Here is a 21,418-nt window from a genome sequence, read left to right as displayed (position 1 = left end):
GTGTGCTATAATGTGAATTTCGGCTCATTCAGTGTGCTACAATGTGAATTTCGGCTCATTCAGTGTGCTATAATGTGAATTTTGGCTCATTCAGTGTGCTACAATGTGAATTTTGGCTCATTCAGTGTGCTATAATGTGAATTTCGTCTCATTCTGTGTGGTATAATGTGAATTTCAGCTCATACTGTGTGCTATAATATGTACCATTGTTGTCCTATTACTTATGCCATCACAGGATCTATTAAAAGAAATGAGTATTTATATAAAGCATTTTTAACTGCTAAAGTACATTTATTTCACTTTTTTTTTTTTTTATTCCTCTCTGAAAGTGGACTGTGAGCCCAAATCTAGACTGCATGATTGTGCATGTGTGATCTACGAATGTGCAGATACATGCGGGAATGGCAATTCGCCAGTCTGTATCACCAGTGCGCAGGGTTCTCTCCAATAGCTGGCAACAATAGGAAATTTTAGAAGCGAACGAGAGGGGCATTTCTAAGTGGGAGGAGCTATGATTAGGGGGAGGAGTCATAATTTTTAAACCGGCCCCCCCCTAAAAGTTAAGTCTACATCCGCCACTGGCTACAACAGGTTGGCCATCCCCCTTCTCTTGGCACTCCACCATGGAGCAGCGGAGCCTACTAAAGTTCTCACTAAGATGAGAAGAAGGCAGTTCTCTCACCCATTGCACCCAAATGTCTAATAATGGCTCTGGCTAGTAATTTCAACCACTAGGTGGGACCACACCTAGAGCTATAATCAGTTCTGAAGGCCAAAGTTCCAGAAGGATATACAGTTAGTAACCTAGAGATTGTGCGACTGGGAAATTAAAATGGTGCATGGCCTGTACTATAGACCTTAACAGGATACCAAGACACCAATATGTACACTTTGGATCACAGATGGAAGAGGGGGTATGGTTTGATAGAAGCTTTAAAATATACAGTAGCAAGGTTTTCAACAAGGCATAATAAGAAGGCATTCTACAGGAAGAGATGTATTGTAACAAGAGGATATGCAGATGGTAGTTTATGGTTAGAACAGCGTTAATAAAGGCTAATAAGAACTTAGCTTGGGTTAGCCACGAGGCATACCCTAAGACGATATTTATTAATTTATGCAAATTTACATTGTTAAATATCATTTATTGCTGCTATTCACAGTGATAAGAGATGAAATGTTGGTGCAATACACTATGAAGCTCCAGCCAGGACATTGCACCTGATATAATGCTGTGCTGGAGAAGAAATAACAGTACAGTGATACAGATGTTTCCCCCTTCATCCATTGTTGCGGCTATTTGCGGCAATGCATTAGTGAAAAGTGTGCCTGCAATTGGGCAAGTGCTCTGAGTACACGCGCCACTGAGAATACACTGCCATGATGTGTGCGCACGTGCAAATGCATTGCAAAACAGATGAGGAAGGAGAAGGACACATCTGTAGCTGTAACTTTTGTGATACTGAAGGCTTTGGACCTGGCAGGGACACTGCTCATGAGCACCCTTCAGGCCACTTATGAAAAATAATTGTGAAGAGGGAGGAGAGGCGCACTAGTCTACCGGGAAGGGATAAGAATATACCTCTCTGGACAGTTTTCAACATAGGCATAGGAAGTGAACACTACCTGATGTGGCCGTAGAAACACAGGCAATCTCCTAAAAGTTTAACTTTTTGGAGCTTGTTAAATTGCAACATATCACTATTTCTACATAAAACTATTGGTATGGTGGTAGTTAAAGAAAGCTTAGCAAAATGTCTGTGATACCTCTGGCAATATTGCAGTAATAATTAGTAAAATTAATTTAGCAGAATTTATGCCAGTACATAACAAATAGGCCCCTAAATCTGAGAAAAAGCTAAGCATCTACCAGGTTGTTTGAAACAAAAGGTGCATATTGGAGATATTTTAAAGCGCTCCACATCTGAAAACCTACATGTTCCTAAAATATTTATTTTTAATGTGTTATATTTTTATTTATGACATGGGCATATTGGCATGGACAGCAGCCATCGTGTTCTGAGAAATAAGTGGCCCACAGAGATCAAGTTCCCTGTACAGCCCCAAGGGAATGCCTGATTCCAAGTCTGTAAATATACAATGCAGAAACAAAAGTATATTCTGGTAATTAAACAAGAAGTTATGCATCAACATACTGCTCACATCTTATTCAGATGCAGCACAAATACAGAAAGGCCACCCTTTGGGAATGTCTACAGTGCATCATTAAAAGGTGATGAAGATCACTCAAAGATTTGTGAGTGAATAAATTAAGCTTAGAGAGCTGTTCATAAATAACACTCAAAACATGTTCTGGTAATGTGTGCTTATAGGGCCTGATTCAGAGTTAGATGCATCTAAAGAAAACTAGCAAAACAGCAGCAATTCATGTGTGCAGAGAGATTTACAGTTAGGACACAGAGAGCCCTAGCTTAATTTCCAATGTCAATAACAACAAAGCTGCCCAGCACCTATTTTCTTCCTTGCATGCAAAAAGATAAATACATTTGCACCCCTTGCATTGTAACACGGTTTGCTCCAGGGGCAAATTGCTGCTTGTTTGCTCCATTTTTTATTGGCTCCTAACTCTGAATCAAGGTGGTTATTCAGAGATAAACGCAGATCATTGCATACGCAGCCAGATCTGCGTTCACCTCTGCCCATGCAGGTGACCGCCCAAGCACAGGACAAGTCCACACAGCATGTGTGAGGCTGCCCTCAGATACGTTCGCAATTAGATTGCGAAGGGCATCGGCTTTAAGGTTGACCACTGGCAGCGTAGGCAGTGCCTTTTCCACTTATCTATTTCTATGATTTTACATCCTAAAATGAATGAACCTTTACAGTATTTACTTTATTAGACAATATGATTATCAGTTTTATATTTATTGTAGAGATGAGCAGGTTCGGTTTCCTGACACCCAATCCCCCCCGAACTTCACTCTCCGAACCCGGATCAAGTCAGGCTTGGGTTTTCGTGCCCTATTCGGAAACCAGAACGAGGCAAAATGTCATCATCCCGCTGTCGGATTCTCGCGGGGTTTGGATTCCATATAAGGAGCCACGTGTCGCCATTTTCACTCCGGCATTAGAGAGTGTAAAGAGAAGACGTGTCTCCGTCCTCAGTGTCCTGCATCAGTTCAGTGGTAGTATCTTGTGCTGCATCAGTCCAGTCACAGTGGTGGTGTCCTCTGCTGCCATATGTCCAGTGCTGCTGTATAAGTCCAGTCCAGTGGTGCTGTGTTGTGTTACATCAGTCCAGTGGTGGTGTCTTGTGCTGCATCAGTCCAGTCACAGTGGTAGTGTCCTCTGCTGCCATATGTCCAGTGCTGCTATATAAGTCCAGTCCATTGCAGTGGTGCTGTGTTGTGCTGCATCAGTCCAGTGGTGGTGTCTTGTGCTGCATCATTCCAGTCACAGTGGTGGTGTCCTCTGCTGCCATATGTCCAGTGCTGCTGTATAAGTCCAGTCCAGTGGTGCTGTGTTGTGCTGCATCAGTCCAGTGGTGGTGTCTTGTGCTGCATCATTCCAGTCACAGTGGTGGTATCCTCTGCTGCCATATGTCCAGTGCTGCTATATAAGTCCAGTCCATTGCAGTGGTGCTGTGTTATCCTGCATCAGTACAGTAGTAGTGTCTTGTGCTGCATCAGTCCATTCACAGTGGTGGTGTCCTCTGCTGCCATATGTCCAGTGCTGCTGTATAAGTCCAGTCCATTGCATAATAATCCAGATGTCATTCCCAGGGAAAGAAAAACACCTTCCCCAGAGACTGCTTGTCCAGTAGACACTTCTAATGGGAAACTACTGAACTTTCTGGGGGCACACAGGAGGTGGCAGAATTCTACTGGAGTGAGTGTAGCCTACAGCCCCTAAAACACATCCACCACTTTAAGTAATTTGAGTAAATATGTTATGGTGAAAAAACTGGTGTAAAGCTTTATGTGAATAAGGCATCCTATTTCAGGACATTTTTCTTTAGAAACGTACAGATGGGTCCACATTTATCTTGAACTTTAATGGGATTAACTGAGACTGGCCAGATACACAGTGCACACTATAAGATATAGATGAGCGGGTTCAGACAGGGCACCCCTTGTATTATATGGCAGACAAATGGACATAGGTGTGTTTGGAAAATCTAGTTTTCTCCAGCAGTTGCACTGGATTATGGTTCTGTCTCTTCTGAGTCTGACTGACTTTTGCCACAAATGCGGTCTCATTGGAAAACACTTTGTCAAAATTGCTATTTCCATGTCCACCTTTGTGGCTCTATGTTTCCACAAATCTGATTGTGACATTGAAGCTTGTTTCAAATTCTGCTGTAGGCTTTAATTTAAACCTAGGATTAAGTACAGCAACACCTCTGGAATTATACGGCAGTGCCTCTGGACTTATACAGCAGAGAGGCAGCACCTTTAGACATATACAGCATAGGCAGTATCCCTGGAGAATTACAGAGCAGACAGGCAACAGCACCGCTCGATTTAAACAACAGTGGGGCAGCACCCCTGGACTGATAGGGCAGATGGAGCAGCACCTCTGGAATTGATGTGTTAGACCAAAAACAACACCTGCAAGATGGAATTGTCATTGAGCCCTCCCACCCTTATGTTGTATAAACAGGACATGCACACTATAACAAAACAATAATTTCAGCAACAGGGTCTGCCACATGACTGTGGCTGAAATGATTGCTTTGTTTGGACCCCCACCAAAACAGCAGCAATTAATCTGTCCTTGCACAAACTGGCTCTACAGAGGCAAAATGTCCTCTTCATCAGATTCCCCTGCCCCTTCAGTGTTTACATCCTTATCCTCATCCTCACAGAGAAATAATATTCAAACAAGCCACATCATTTACAATAGGTGTCAGTGGCGTGCTTACGCTATTACCCAAAGTTTCTGATCTTGACAATGACTTACGATGAATGCGCTGCTGGTGACATATAAGGTAATGCTACAGTTTTGCTATTTGGCCATGCTAAAACTGATGCAGGGCATGCTGGCATGTGTAGTTCAACAACAGCTGGGGTGTCAAGGTTAGCCATCACTGTCCTAGGTGGTTAACATCCTTACGCCTACTTATTATGGATTGACAAAGGCAACAGATGGCTTAACACCTGTTGTCTGGATTTGTGGAGAAATAATTCCACACCAAAGAGGTGGCTTTTTTGGTATTTTGCCCAGGCATGACAATACGCTTTTTCATCCCATGGCCAACAGCTGTCTCCACTGGTGCCTTATTCAAACAAACCACATCACCATCAGAATCCTCATCATCAACTTCCTCCTCAGCGCCAGCTACACCAATATCCTCCTCATCCTAGTGTACTTCTACAGTGACATCCTCAATCTCAATATCAGCAACTGGACTGGTGGTGCTCCTACCAGCACTTGCAGGGGGCATGAAAATGGTGGTAGGAGCCTCCTCTTCCTATACAGTCTTGGGAAGGTCAGGCCTAGACATCACAACCGTGGACACACTTGGACTCTCCTTGGAGATTTGTGATTTCTCTGAACGCCCAGTTGTTTATTCCTGTGCTTTAACAAGCTTTATTTTTTTTATTTTTCGAGAAGGAGGAGGGCTTCCATCTTCATGAGAAGCTGAACCACCAGTCATGAACATAGGCCAAGGCTTTAGCCTTTCCTTGCCACTTCGTGGCATGAATGGCATATTGTCAATTTTAAGTTTCTTATAAGATAATTTCTTTTTTATTGGTTCTTAATTTTTGCTTCTTGGATTTTACATGCCCTCTATGACATTGGGCATTGGCCTTAGCAGATGACGTTGATGGAATTGCATCGTCAATGTCATGACTGGTGGCAGCAGCAGCTTCAGTACTAGTACTAGGAACTGGAAGTGGTTCCTGATCTTTCACTATTTTTTCCTCCATATTTTTGTTCTCCATTTCATAGGACATCACCCCTTTATTATTACAGTGCACAGAACAGTGCCCCTTTATTTTCACGGCATCCCTACATTTTTACAGCATACAAGACAGGGCCAGTGTACATTTATTTTCACAGCACCCCTGTATTTTTACAATACCCCTATAACTTTACAGCAAACAGGACAGTGCCAGCACCCCTGTATTTTCACAACACCCCTGTAAATTTACAGCATACAAGACAGGGCCAGCACCCCTTTATATTCACAGCACCCCTGTATTTTTAAAGCATACAGGATAGGGCCAGTGTACATTTTTACAGCACCCCTGTATTTTTACAGCATACAGGACAGGGCCAGTGTACCTTTATTTTAACAGCACTCCTGTATCTTTACAGGATACAGGACAGGGCTAGTGCACATTTATTTTCAGGTACCCCGGCATTTTTACAGCATACAGGACAGGGCCAGCACCTCTGTATTCTCACAACACCCCATCATTTTAAAGCATACAAGACAGGGCCAGCACCTCTTTATATTCACAGCACCCCTGTATTTTTACAGCATACAGGATAGGACCAGTGTACATTTATTTTCACTGCACCCATGAATTTTTACAGCATACAAGACAGGGCCAGTGTACATTTATTTTCACTGCACCCCTGAATTTTTACAGCATACAAGACAGGGCCAGCGTACATTTATTTTCACTGCACCCCTGCATTTTTACAGCATACAAGACAGGGCAACACCCCTGTATTTTCACAGCATACAAAGGACAGTGCCCTTGTACAGCAAACTGATAGCCAGGACAGCAACACCCATGTACAGGTGCAGCACCCATAACAGCACATGAAACACCAGTGACAGCCAGGACAGCATCACTAATATCGCAGGGACACCATGGTGACAGGACAGCACCCCTAGAGAGCACACACTGACCCCACACTATGCCACCACCCACATAGAGTGACAGAGGTCTGTCTCCCTCACTCTCCAAGTCCCAAGTGAATATGACGTGCGGCTCTTTATATGGAATCCAAAACACGAGAGAATCTGACAGTGGGCATGATGATGTTTTGCCTCGTTCTGGGATCTGAGTCTAGCGGGAAGTCCCGAGCCGGACTCGGTTCCCATCTCAGATCATGAAGTTTTTTTTTTTTTTGGTTTTTTTTTTGGGGGGGGGGGGGTGTTTCAGTTCTGTGAGAGTAGAACCCGCTTATCTTTAGATAAATAAAGCATATCCGCTTGGAATAAGAGTACTGTACCTAAGTCTAAATTTGTCCCTTTGCTAAATGCTATTGAGATGTTTTAGGCGATATTATATAAAATAACATTACATTTTCTGTATATGCTGTAGTATACATTTTATAGAGCTTATCTAGGCCATAACAAGTAAATCCACTAGGGTTGCTGCATCATTATGGCCTGTAAAGACTACTTATCCATGCTATTTATGCAATACAAATTATCTGCAATTTCTGAAACCATATGAATCTGGGGATACTGTCTCAGAGTTTCTAAAGCTTTGCCAGGCTTTAATCTGCTGAAATCCTGAACAGTTATTGCAGCAATATGAATAGGCTTCACCATTTAAAAGTAGCACTAATGCTGAAAAGTGCCACATGTTCCCCTACACATCAATGTGCTGCTTAGTCATGTAATACCGCAAGTCTAGTGGTAGAAGCCCCCACTGATCATTAGTGTCTTTTAAACATAAAGTAAAGGATGGATTAAAGTAATTTGAATTAAAAGAGAAAGACATTTCAACATTTTACCTTTACTACCCTATCCTTAAAACAAATTGATTTTGGTGACATTTCATTCCAGCTTATTATAAGCCAGTTAAATCTATCTGTTTTGCATATAGATCTTGGCACAAAATGCAAGCAAGAAAGGTAAAGAAATATCAAAATAAAAGCACACATTCCTGGGACACACTGCTAACCTGATTCATATTATTAGAGAACATACTACCTACCATAGTGCTGTCTAGCTGATGGCCTACTCGTTGCATATATAGCTACTCGCTGCAAAAGTGTGACTTCATACACGCTGCCTATGGCTCCAAAATAATACATCATTCTTTACCGAAGAAGTAGAACTGCACTGAACTAGTAGAACCTGCAGAAGTAAATTCATAGTGACAGGTGCACTTTAAAAGCCACAGCATGGAAAGCCTGAACTAATCACATTACAGGGCTGCTCAGTAACTCCTGGAACTGGGCTCATTTCTTTATACTATGCAAAAGAAATGCTGAGTATTAAAGCATACTTGCCTACCTGACCCTCTCCATGAGGGAGAAATTCTCTGTTCCTGGACTTTCCTGGTAATGTATGATTGCCGTCACCTGTGGTGAAACCCCTTTCTTATCAATTAACTAGCTCTACACAGGTGATGGCAATCATACATTACCAGGAAAGTCCAGGAACAGAGCATTTTCTCCCTCATGGAGAGGGTCAGGTAGGAAAGTATGCATTAAAGCAGGTCATGTACAAACCCGGCAAAATATGCACCAAGCATTTATTCCTCAGGACTACACAGCAGGCCGTCATAAGGATATTTGTGTTTGACAGGTATTCTTCGCTCTCAGCATGTGTCCGCACACTGGGGCTGTTCCTGAGTCAGATGCAGATAGGGCTGTGTTTTGTGCCGCAGATGCCTTTGTAACTTTATGCTAATGCCGCTACATAATCCTACCCTGGTGTAGATCCGTATGTCCGAACGTGCAAGGACTGAGGCGCTCACTGTCAGCATCTGTATACATTACAATACCAATTGGCGCATCTAGCAATCACACTATCCCATCATCAAACATATTCGGAGGTGTTGCACCCAGTGTCAGAGTGCTGAACCCAGTGTCAGAGAAGTACCGAGCCGGACTCGGTTCCTGGCTCGGAACGTGAAGTTTGGGGGGGTGCAGGTTCTCAGTCCGAGTATGGCCTCCTATGTGAGCATCTTTGTACAGAACCGCTTCCCCCAACTTGACTGCGACATGTGTGAGGACGTTAACCACCTAGGAACATCCTCCCTTATATGTCACCTGCAGCACATTCATCAAAAGTCATTGTCAAGTTCAGAAACTTTGGGTAATAGCATAAGCAGGCTACTGACACCTAAATCCCTTCTTTCTGTTGTACTCACTTTCCTGCAATCCACACCACCAACTCCCTCAACGTCAATTTCCTCCTCAGTCAGGAACCTAAGTAGTCCTGCATGCATGTCACTAGCATGACTGACGAGTCCTCTCCTATCCGGGATTCCTTCAGAGGATCCTTGAGTGGTACGCCTACTGCTGCTGCGAGTCGATCGTCATCCCAGAGAGGAAGTCGGAAGACCACTTGTACTACTTCAACGAAGCAACTGACTGTCCAACAGTCCTTTGCAAGGATGATGAAATATGACAGCAGTCACCCTGTTGCAAAGCTGATTACTGAGGCCATAACAGCTATGCTGTGTCACAACTGAGGGCCTGAGCTGACGGGAGGCAGCCTCAGTTGTAGGGGCTGAGATGTACCGGAACCTGGGAGGTTGTATCAGACCCCTGGACATGTAAGTAACATGAATAATAACTGCCCGAAGGCGTGACCACGACAACTTGGATAAAAGTCAATGATGTTTATTATGACAACTCCGCAACACAGCAGCAGTAAAAGAAAATGTAAAAGTCAGCAAAGAATAAATACAGTTCCTGGGTACTACAGGATGGCAGGAGCCACAGGGCACTGGTAGTGTGAGATAGTTCTTATAATCTTCTAGATGGAAAGTCCTTACCAGGCCCGACTGTAGCAATGGAGATAACCCAGGATTGTGCCAGCTGGTGTTCCAGGAAAAGCTGGGTTGCTGAAGATAAAACGGCTGCTGTGGATACTGGCTGGAACCAGACTGTTGTTAGCACGGAGTGGATACTGGCTGGAACCAGTTAAATAATAAATGAACTTGGGAGCGATGAAATATGAACTGAAATGTAGAACTTGAGAGCGGAGAAATAATAATACCGGTGGAGAGTGGTAAAGTGTAGAAAGGACACCGGCCCTTTAAGAGAAGCTGTACTCTGCTGGAAGCTGAGCTGGAAGCAGGTAATGTTGTAGCTGGAAACAGATGAATCCACAATGGATTGGAGAGTCAGGCTACACCGCAGTGGAATGCTGGTGCGGGTCTCTATGGTGGAAGTCTTGAGACAGGAGCTGGAACCTGGAAGACAATCACAGGAGAGAGACAAACAGGAACTAGGTTTGACAACCAAAGCACTGACGCCTTCCTTGCTCAGGCACAGTGTATTTATACCTGCAGCAAGGAAGGGATTGGCTAGGCAATTATGCAGATTATCAATACTGAGAACAGATTGGTGGAAATGATCAGCTGACAGAATCCAAGATGGCTGCGCCCATGCAGACACTTGGAGGGAAGTTTGGTTTGTAATCCATGTGGTAATGAAAACAGTAATGGCGGCGCCGGCCACCGGAGACAGGAGGCGCCAGGCTGACAGATGCACATCCAACCACGCGGACACAGCGGAGGCCGCGGCTGACGTAATCGCCACTCAGACACTCTGCATGCAGCAGTTCAGGGACGGCGGCGGAGGCCGCGGGAGACGCCATGCCAGGTGTAATATGGCGTTTACTGTGACAGCGTCCCAGAGTGACAGGAGAGGATACAGGAATGTACACATCAGGATAACAGATGGGATCCGGTCCTGGAGCGCTGAGCCAGCCTTAGGAGGCATCTGATGGGTAAGAAATGGCGTCCAGATACCCGGATCGTGACAGCACCCCCCCCCTTTAGGAGTGGCCCCAGGACACTTCTTTGGCTTTTGAGGAAACTTGGAATGGAATCTCCGGACCAAGGCAGGAGCATGGACATCAGAAGCATTGGTCCATGAACGTTCCTCAGGACCATAACCCTTCCAGTCAATAAGATATTGTAGTTGACCGTAACGGTGACGTGAGTCCAGGATCTTGGCCACTTCATACTCAACGCCTCGTTGAGTTTGGACTTTCGGAGTTGGAGGAAGTGAGGAATGAAACCGATTCAAGATCAGCGGTTTCAACAGGGAAACATGGAATGTCCTGGGTATTTTTAAGAAGGGAGGCAACTGGAGTCTGTAAGCAACAGGATTGATGACTTGTTCAATCTTGAAAGGACCGATATAGCGAGGTGCAAACTTCATACTGGGAACTCTTAACCTCAAATTCTTCGTGGATAACCATACCCGATCACCCACCTTGAGAGCAGGAACTGCTCGACGCTTCTTATCCGCAAACTTCTTGTACCTGAACGATGCCTTGAGCAGAGCTGATCGTACGCTCTTCCAGATATTGGCAAACTGATGCAAGGTGATATCCACTGCGGGAACAGAAGTTGCTGGAAGCGGTTGGAACTCAGGGACTTTAGGGTGGAATCCAAAGTTAGTGAAGAATGGTGTTGAAGCAGATGAAGAATGATACTGGTTGTTATGACAGAACTCGGCCCAGGGAAGTAATTGAACCCAGTCATCTTGAGAGGAGGACACATAGATGCGGAGGAAGGCCTCCAAGTCCTGATTCACCCTCTCGGTTTGACCATTGGTCTGAGGATGGTAAGCCGTGGAAAACTTTAGCTTGACTTGGAGGACTTGACATAAACTTCGCCAGAATTTGGCTGTGAATTGAACTCCTCGATCTGAGATAATTTATTCAGGAAGACCGTGGAGTCGGAAGATCTCTTGTATGAATACTTGAGCCAACTTGGAAGCTGACGGAAGACCGGTGAGAGGAATGAAGTGTGCCATCTTGGTGAACCGGTCAACTACCACCCAGATGGTATTGAACTTGTTGCACATGGGTAAATCTGTAATAAAATCCATCGACAAATGGGTCCAAGGTCAACGGGGAACAGATAGTGGAACCAGTTGCCCCGCAGGCGACTGGCGGGATACCTTATGTTGAGCACACTTTGGGCAAGATGCAATAAACTCCAAGACGTCCTTTTTCAGAGTTGGCCACCAATAGGACCTAGAGATAAACTCCAGGGTTTTTTGGATACCTGTATGTCCGGCAAAACGGGAAGCATGGGCCCAATGCATGAGCTTCTTCCTTAGCATCGGTTTCACAAAACTTTTCTCTGATGGGGGCGTAGAGTCCATCCCTACCGTGGAGAATGCCAACGGATTTATAATAGGATGCTTGTCTGAAGACTCTGACTCATTTTCTTGCTCCCATGAGCGGGAAAGGGCATCGGCCTTGCGATTCTGAGAGCCCGGACAGAACTGGAGTTTAAAGTCGAACCTGGAAAAGAAAAGTGCCCATCTGGCCTGACGAGGGTTGAGACATTGTGCGCCTTTCAGATATAAAAGGTTCTTGTGGTCTGTAAGTATGGTGATTGAATGAGAAGCTCCCTCCAACAGATACCTCCACTCTTCTAGAGCGAGCTTGATGGCTAGCAACTCCTGGTCGCCAATGGCATAGTTGCGCTCAGCTGGGGAGAACTTCCGGGAGAAGAAACTGCAAGGGTGTAAATGGCCATCTTTAGCCCTCTGAGATAACACCGCTCCTACTCCAACGGAGGAGGCATCCACCTCTAAGATGAAAGGAGAGTCGATGTCAGGCTGTTTCAGAACAGGCGCAGAGATGAACCTTTGTTTTAAAAGATGAAATGCTTGCATGGCTTCTTCAGACCACTTGGACGGGTTAGCACCCTTCTTAGTGAAAGCAGTAATAGGCGCCACAATGGTGGAAAAGTCTCGTATAAACTTTCGGTAATAGTTGGCGAACCCTAAGAACCTCTGGACCCCTTTGAGGGTTAAGGGTACCGGCCAATTTTGGATTGCTTGTAGTTTCTCAGGATCCATCTCTAGTCCGGAACCGGACACAATGTACCCTAGAAACGGAATGGACTTGACTTCAAAGACGCATTTTTCTAATTTGCAATAGAGATGATTGACACGGAGACGGGACAGAACCTCTTTAACCCAAAAACGATGTTCCTCTAAATCGTTGGCAAAAATGAGGATATCGTCTAGATAGACCACGACATGACGGTATAGAATGTCTCTGAAGATCTCATTGACAAAATGCTGGAAGACAGCTGGAGCATTGCTCAATCCGAAGGGCATGACGAGGTACTCATAATGTCCGTCACGGGTGTTAAAGGCGGTCTTCCACTCGTCACCCTCACGGATCCGGATGAGATTGTATGCACCTCTCAAGTCCAGCTTTGTAAAGATGGTAGCTCCGCTAACTCTGTCAAAGAGCTCAGTAATCAGGGGTAAAGGATAACGGTTCTTGATGGTAATGTCGTTCAAACCTCTGTAGTCGATGCACGGCCGCAGACCACCATCTTTCTTTTTTACAAAAAAGAAGCCTGCGCCGGCTGGAGAAGAAGAAGGTCGAATGAACCCCTTTGCTAGGTTCTCTTTAATATATTCCTCCATAGAATGCGTCTCAGGCAGAGACAACGGATAAGTTCGGCCTCGAGGTGGAACCTTCCCTGGAACGAGATCAATCGGGCAGTCCCATTCTCTATGAGGAGGAAGGATATCAGCAGAAGCTTTACTGAACACATCCGTGAAATCTTGATATGGAGGAGGTGGAACATCAGACGACCTGGGGGAGGAAGAACAGACAGGCAATACTTTAAACAAACATGTCTCAGCACAGGAGGAACCCCATGCCAGGATTTGCGTAGTCTTCCAATCAATTGTAGGATTGTGAAGACGGAGCCATGGAAGGCCCAGGACCACAGGATGTGTGGCTCTTGGAATCACTAAAAAAGAAATAAGTTCGGAATGAAGAACTCCCACTCTCAGACGAACTGGTAGAGTCCTTAAAGAAATAACTGCATCAAAAATTTTGCTGCCATCCACGGCAGTTAAAGAAATGGACGAAGGAAGTCTCTCGGTGGGTAGGGACCACCGTTTAACATAGGCTTCGGTAATAAAGTTCCCAGCTGCTCCGGAATCAAGGAGGGCAATGACGTTCCGATAACGTTGAGCAACTTGAAGCGAGACTGGGAGATTACAATCTTGAGGAGATGGAGAGGAGATCATTACTCCTAGCCGGCCCTCTCCTTGGCGAGCTAGGATTTGGAGTTTCCCGGACGTTTGGGACAGGCATTAATGGTGTGAGACGGAGCTGCACAATAGAGACAGAGAGACTCGGAGAGACGTCTTCGGCGCTCAGCAGGAGTTATACGGGAACGGCCAAGTTGCATGGGCTCATCTTTAGATGGTGACAGTTGACGAGGAGGAGGAGCAGAAGATTTTGGAGCAGATGATCTTCCATGCTCAGTTGCTCTCTCTCTGAAACGTAAATCAACTTTCGTGCAGAGTGAGATTAGCTCATCTAACTTAGAAGGTAAGTCTCTGGTAGCTAACTCATCTTTAATACGCTCAGATAAGCCATGCCAGAATGCAGCATACAGGGCCTCGTAGTTCCATGCCAGTTCGGATGCCAGGATCTGGAACTGTATCAGATATTGTCCTACAGTACGTGACCCCTGGCGTAAACGGAGAATCTCGGATGAAGCTGAGGTTACCCGGCCTGGCTCGTCGAAGATGCGCCTGAATGTTGACACGAAGGCAGTGTAGGAAGATAGCAGGGTGTCGGACCTCTCCCATAACGGTGATGCCCAATCAAGGGCTGAGCCACTGAGAAGAGAAATAATGTAGGCAATTTTTGTACGGTCACTGGGAAAATTGCCAGGTTGTAGCTCAAACTGAATCTCACACTGGTTGAGAAATCCCCTGCAGAATCTTGGAGATCCGTCAAATTTTGCTGGCGTTGGAAGATGAAGACGTGGAGCAGAAATGGGTAAGGTGGGTGGGGTTGTAGCTGGAGTCACTGTGGTTGACGCACCAGACGCGCCTGATCCACGGAGAGTTGTCTGAATCCCATCCAGCCGAGTAGAGAGATCCTGGAGACAGCGGATGATGTGGCCCTGTGCAGCCTCCTGATGTTCTAGTCGGGCTGCCAGTTCTTGCATCGGCCTGGCCGCTTGATCCTGGTCTCCGGCTGGATTCATTAGGTCAGTGCTTACTGTCACAACTGAGGGCCTGAGCTGACGGGAGGCAGCCTCAGTTGTAGGGGCTGAGATGTACCGGAACCTGGGAGGTTGTATCAGACCCCTGGACATGTAAGTAACATGAATAATAACTGCCCGAAGGCGTGACCACGACAACTTGGATAAAAGTCAATGATGTTTATTATGACAACTCCGCAACACAGCAGCAGTAAAAGAAAACGTAAAAGTCAGCAAAGAAAAAATACAGTTCCTGGGTACTACAGGATGGCAGGAGCCACAGGGCACTGGTAGTGTGAGATAGTTCTTATAATCTTCTAGATGGAAAGTCCTTACCAGGCCCGACTGTAGCAATGGAGATAACCCAGGATTGTGCCAGCTGGTGTTCCAGGAAAAGCTGGGTTGCTGAAGATAAAACGGCTGCTGTGGATACTGGCTGGAACCAGACTGTTGTTAGCACGGAGTGGATACTGGCTGGAACCAGTTAAATAATAAATGAACTTGGGAGCGATGAAATATGAACTGAAATGTAGAACTTGAGAGCGGAGAAATAATAATACCGGTGGAGAGTGGTAAAGTGTAGAAAGGACACCGGCCCTTTAAGAGAAGCTGTACTCTGCTGGAAGCTGAGCTGGAAGCAGGTAATGTTGTAGCTGGAAACAGATGAATCCACAATGGATTGGAGAGTCAGGCTACACCGCAGGTGGAATGCTGGTGCGGGTCTCTATGGTGGAAGTCTTGAGACAGGAGCTGGAACCTGGAAGACAATCACAGGAGAGAGACAAACAGGAACTAGGTTTGACAACCAAAGCACTGACGCCTTCCTTGCTCAGGCACAGTGTATTTATACCTGCAGCAAGGAAGGGATTGGCTAGGCAATTATGCAGATTATCAATACTGAGAACAGATTGGTGGAAATGATCAGCTGACAGAATCCAAGATGGCTGCGCCCATGCAGACACTTGGAGGGAAGTTTGGTTTGTAATCCATGTGGTAATGAAAACAGTAATGGCGGCGCCGGCCACCGGAGACAGGAGGCGCCAGGCTGACAGATGCACATCCAACCACGCGGACACAGCGGAGGCCGCGGCTGACGTAATCGCCACTCAGACACTCTGCATGCAGAAGTTCAGGGATGGCGGCGGAGGCCGCGGGAGACGCCATGCCAGGTGTAATATGGCGTTTACTGTGACAGCGTCCCAGAGTGACAGGAGAGGATACAGGAATGTACACATCAGGATAACAGATGGGATCCGGTCCTGGAGCGCTGAGCCAGCCTTAGGAGGCATCTGATGGGTAAGAAATGGCGTCCAGATACCCGGATCGTGACATGCTGGTGTTAGACGTGCATCCAGTATTCGCTATTAGTCTAGTGGGATTTAGACAGTTGATGGATGTACTGTGTCCCCTGTACCAAATCCCATCTAGATTCCACTTCACTAGGCAAGCGATTCCTTGACTGTACAGGGACATTAAGAAAAGTGTCCTTAGTGTCCTGAAAAATGCAGTTGTACCCACTGTCCACTTAACTAGGACTTGTGGACAGTGAAGCAGGGAAAACTAGATGACTGTGACAGCCCACTGGGTAAATGTATTGCCTTCTGCAACAACAGCAGTGGCACCAGCAGCAGCATCTCACAAACGCCAACTCATTTATAGGCAGGCTACGATGTGTATCACCGGTTTCCGTAAGAGGCACACCACTGACAACCTCTTACGGAAACCGAGGGACATCATCGCACAATGGCTTACCCCACTTAGACTCTCCTGGGGATTTGTGATATCTGACAACGCCACCAATATTGTGCGTGCATTACATCTGGGCAAATTCAAGCACGTCCAATGTTTTGCACATACACTTAATTTGGTGGTGCAGAATAAAAAAAAAAATAACAGGGCATGCAGGAGATGCTGTCGGTGGCCCAAAAATTTGTGGACCACTTTCGACATTCAGCGACTGCGTGCCAAAGACTGGAGCGCCAGCAAACACTCCTGAACCTGCCCAGCCATCACCTGAAGCAAGAGGTGGTAACGAGATGGAATTCAACACTCCATATGCTTCAGAAGAAGGAGGAGCAGCAAAAGGCTATTCAAGCCTATACATCTACCTATGATATAGGCAAAGGAGGGGGAGTGCACCTGACTCAAGCACAGTTGAGAATGATTTCTGTGTTGTGCAAGGTTCTCCAACCCTTCAAACTTGCCACACGTGAAGTCAGTTCAGACACTGCCAGTTTGAGTCAGGTCATTCCCCTCATCAGGCTTTTGCAAAAGCAGCTGGAGAAATTGAAGGATGAGCTAAGATGGAGCGATTCCACTAAGTATGTGGGACTTGTGGATGGAGCCCTTCATTCGCTTTGCCAGGATTGAAGGGTGGTTAATATGTTGAAATCAGAGCACTACATTTTGGCCACCATGCTCAATACTGGGTTTAAAGCCTACACTGTATCTCTCCTTCCAGCAGACACAAGTCTGCAGAGGTGCATAGACCTGCTGGTGAGAAAATTGTCAATTTAAGCGGAACGTGACCTGTCAACAGCTCTGCCTTCATTTTCTCCTGCAACTAGGGCTGCGAGGAAAAGAATAAGATTTCCTAGCCCACCAGTTGGCGGTGATGCAGGGCAGTCAGGAGTGAGTGCTAACATCTGGTCTGGACTGAAGGAGCTGCCAACTATTACTGACATGTCCACTGTCCCTGCATATGATGCTGTCACCATTGAAAAAATGGTGGATTATTATATCAGTGACAGCATCCAAGTAGGCATGTCAGACAGTCCGTATGTATACTAGCAAGAGAAAGAGGCAATTTGAAGGCCAATTGCACAAACTGGCATTATTTTACCTAAGTTGCCCCCCCCCTCCAGTGTGTACTCTGAAAAAGTGTTTAGTGCAGCCGGTAACCTTGTCAGCGATCGGCATAGGAGGTTACTTCCATAAAAGTGGAGAAGATGCTGTTCATCAAAATTAATTATAAATTCTTCCAGAAAGACCTTTATCAGCAATTGCCTCCAGAAAGTACACAGGGACCTGTGATGGTGGATTCCAGTGGGGACAAATTAATACTCTGTGAGGATGAGGATGTACACACTAAAAGGGGCGAGGAATCGGCGGATGAAGATGACGACGATATCTTGCCTCTTTAGAGCCAGTTTGTGCAAGGAGAGATTAATTGCTTGTTTTTGGTGGAAAGATTAATTGCTTCTTTTTTAGTGGTGGCCCAAATAAAGCCACAGTCATGTGGCAGACCCAGTCACTAAAATGATTGGTTTGTTAAAGTTTGCATGTCCTGTTTATACAACATAAGGGTGGGTGGGAGGACAATTCCATCTTGCACCTCTTTTTTTTCTTTGCATTATGTGCTCTTTGGGGCCTTGTTTTTAAAATTGCCATCCTGTCTACCACTGCAGTGCCATTCCTAGATAGGCCAGGTGTTTTTGCAGCCCACTTGTATCGCTTAGCTTAGTCATCCAGCTACCTTGATGCAACCTTTTGGCCTAAAAACAATATTGTGAGGTGCTCAGAATAGCCTGGAAATGAGTGGAAATGAATGCTATTGAAGTTAATAATACTGTAGGATCAAACTTACCCCCAAATTCTGTGATTTTAGCTGTTTTTATGTTTTTTCAAAAAACATCCGGATCCAAAGCAAAACCAAAACCCGAAAGGATGGTTCTGGCAAAACCAATCCAGATCCAAAACATGAACGGAGATCCATATACAAAAACAAAAAACAAAACCCGAAAGGTGTCCGCCGCACATCTCTAATGTAGAGTCATGTACATCTCGAGATTTGTACGGCTCAGCAAATTGGGGAAATCCGCTATATCTGCATATACACACATAATGCAAGGGTATAATATATACTGTGCGCTATAATAATAATAATAATCACGACTAAGACATATTTATTTTTGGATTTAAGCAAAGTCAGAGCAGGAAAGAAGGGACATGGAGTTGCTTTATAAGGAGATGATGAAATAAAATCAGGTTCAATACAGGGCAACGAAGAAACAATTGAGAGTATTTGGGTAACTTTATAAGTTCTATCTAATATACACAATATATAGATCACCAGGTCAAGATAAGTAATTAGATAGATTATTAATAAAGGAAATCAGTGAAAGGTCATGTGATTATTGTGGCAGGCTTTAATATGCATGATCTGGACCATAATATACCATCTCTCAAACAATTAGACAACCAACACACAAGAAAGCATTCTTACTGTAGATTTCATTTTCACAAACGCAAATATATGGGGGAAATTAAGGAACCACATTTTTTCTGGGATGGTTTGAAACAACACACATCACTTACTCACAACACTGGTAATTAGATATTAAGCGGTGTGGCTCTCAAATTCCACAGTTTGATTACTGAAATTAGATAAAGTAGTAGGAAAGATGCATTTTTGTGGTTTTTGCATGTTGTTCCGAAGAACACAAATGGACTGGACTTAAGCAATAAGGAAGGTGCGAATTAACGCCTGAAGAGGCCTCCCTACCTCAGCCCTTGTGCTGGCTAGTGGGTTCATCCTCATCTATGGTGCCATCTTCCCACTGATATTTGGGAAGACAGCACCTGCGTACAAGACTTCAAAGACTATGAACAGTGCTAGAGTCTTTGCTTTCACTGCATGGTGCCATCTTCCTGTGTCCCGCATTGGAGCTGCAGACATGGTAAAAAATAACCAGCAAAATGGACATGGCACATGCGCAACAGTGATTAGACTCCATAACATGGTGGGCATCATGTTTCTGGAGACCTGCGCATGCACAGTAGATTCTGGCACAAAGCCAGAGTCTTTTGCACCGTGAAGAGGAGTCTGCACATGGGTCTCCTCCTCCATTAAAACTGTATAAATTAAAACCATTTTACACTGCATAGCAATTGCATGTTAAAAATGAGGTCCATTGGGTTTGCTGTTATGCAAGAATAAGTTGAGGAGCAGACAAATATCCCCAGTTTAAATGGTAAGGTTGCAGTCTCTACTAATAAAAAAGTGGCTGTTATTGCAAGACTGATTTAAGTATAAAACATCAATGTCTTCCTGTCACATATATATATATATATATATATATAAGACAAATGCCACTGGCTCATCACAAAATCTCCTGAACCGTAAGTACTAGGAACTTGAAATTTGGACAGTAGTTTGCTCTTGTGATGTAGGCACCCAGTAAGAAGGGAATTTTCAAAATACCACCCACAAAGGGGTTAAAAGGGGCGAGATAAATCCTCCCCCATAGATGAGAGTTAAGACATCCCACACTGCTGGGGCTATAAACAATGTATCGTGCCAAGTCGCGGAGGGGGAGGACACAATGCTTTGTTCTTGAAATTCCTTGCAGTTGCAGTTGCAGAGCACTAAATTATTCAAATAGGGTAGCCACATCAACTGCTACCCCTAAACACTGTCAAACATTGCTGACTGTGGCTCCCTTATTTGAATAATTGACTGCTCTAAAACTGCCACTGGCAAGGCAGTCCAGCCTTATGGTTCAGGAGATTTTGTGATGCTTCAGTGGTATTTACTTTTTATATAATTATAGATTTCAGTTATAGGTACTTAACCAACCTACAGTATTTCCAGTCAGGAGAGGATAGTGTCTCAATTATCAGAGATTAAGCTGTCACTTGAACTAAACATTGCCGAACCTCTCAAATAGCTATAGGAGGAAAGGAGAGATAGATATTTTGACTCTTAAATGCATTAAAGGAAAGCTTGATAGTCAGCAACTGCTGATCTGCTGTGTAAAGGGTACCGACAGCTCTACCAGTGACCTTAAGTTTTGTGCAAAAAATATTTACCTTTTAAGCTCAAAGGAGGAGCCCTAAGGAGCGAGAGAAGCTAAACAAGGAGACCTAGGGCCCTTTGTAATAGAGTCAGCCTATCCCTGCAAATCTTACATATTTAACATACAGTGGGTGGAGCTTGGTATGTCGTCCCAGCATTTACAGCACTGAGCAGGGCAGCATCAGAGGCGGGGTGGGGCAGAGAAGGAGGCAGATTATTCTCCTCAGCGCCAGCCTTTTGACAGCATCAATACAGGGAAGGCCCGTTCGGAGACGCGGCCTGACAAAGATTGGCAGCAGAAGGCGGAGCATGCCCTGTTGTAAGACTAATTAGTTTCCCAGGAAGTCCTTTAAAATTGAAGTTATACACACGGAAATACTTTAAATTATGTAGCACGGATATTCAGCTAGTATATAAATATATATCCCTCTTACTGCATCTACTACTAATACTACAGCTGTAATCTAATTTTACATGCATTACAATGTTACATCTATTTACCCTTGGAAGTAGGAATAAATAATATAGATTTTAACATTTTTGACATATAATGCTATTTCCCAAGGCCTCTATACTGTATTTAGTTTGAGATTTTTATTTTGTGCTGCCTCCGTGAAACAATATAAATGCAGCTTTGGCCAAGATAATTCAGTAACTAATGAAAATGTGATGCGTGCTAAAGTTTAACCTTGCTGCACAGAAACAGGGTTCTTGACGCTTTTGGCAGCCGGGGTTT

At 44.8% G+C, this 21,418-nt stretch overlaps 1 protein-coding gene across 2 annotated transcripts in view; it reads right to left on the bottom strand.

Annotated features, from left to right (window-relative positions):
• TMEM132B (transmembrane protein 132B) overlaps positions 1 to 21,418 on the bottom strand; it is a 926,737-nt gene that overhangs the window by 125,911 nt on the left and 779,408 nt on the right. Inside the window, exon 1 of one of the 2 annotated variants that reach the window (XM_063964602.1) lies at positions 7,869 to 8,001. The exons of the other annotated variant lie outside the window; for it this stretch is intronic. Coding sequence (XP_063820672.1) covers positions 7,869 to 7,904 — 36 coding nt within the window. The 5' untranslated portion in view covers positions 7,905 to 8,001. Of the gene's footprint in view, positions 1 to 7,868; positions 8,002 to 21,418 lie in introns of those variants that run through there. 2 annotated transcript variants of the gene reach the window in all.

This window comes from Pseudophryne corroboree, chromosome 1, assembly GCF_028390025.1.
Source record: "Pseudophryne corroboree isolate aPseCor3 chromosome 1, aPseCor3.hap2, whole genome shotgun sequence".
Lineage (NCBI taxonomy): Eukaryota > Metazoa > Chordata > Amphibia > Anura > Myobatrachidae > Pseudophryne > Pseudophryne corroboree.
Note: the sequence above shows the minus strand (reverse complement) of the source record. Positions and strands in the feature narration are given on the sequence as shown.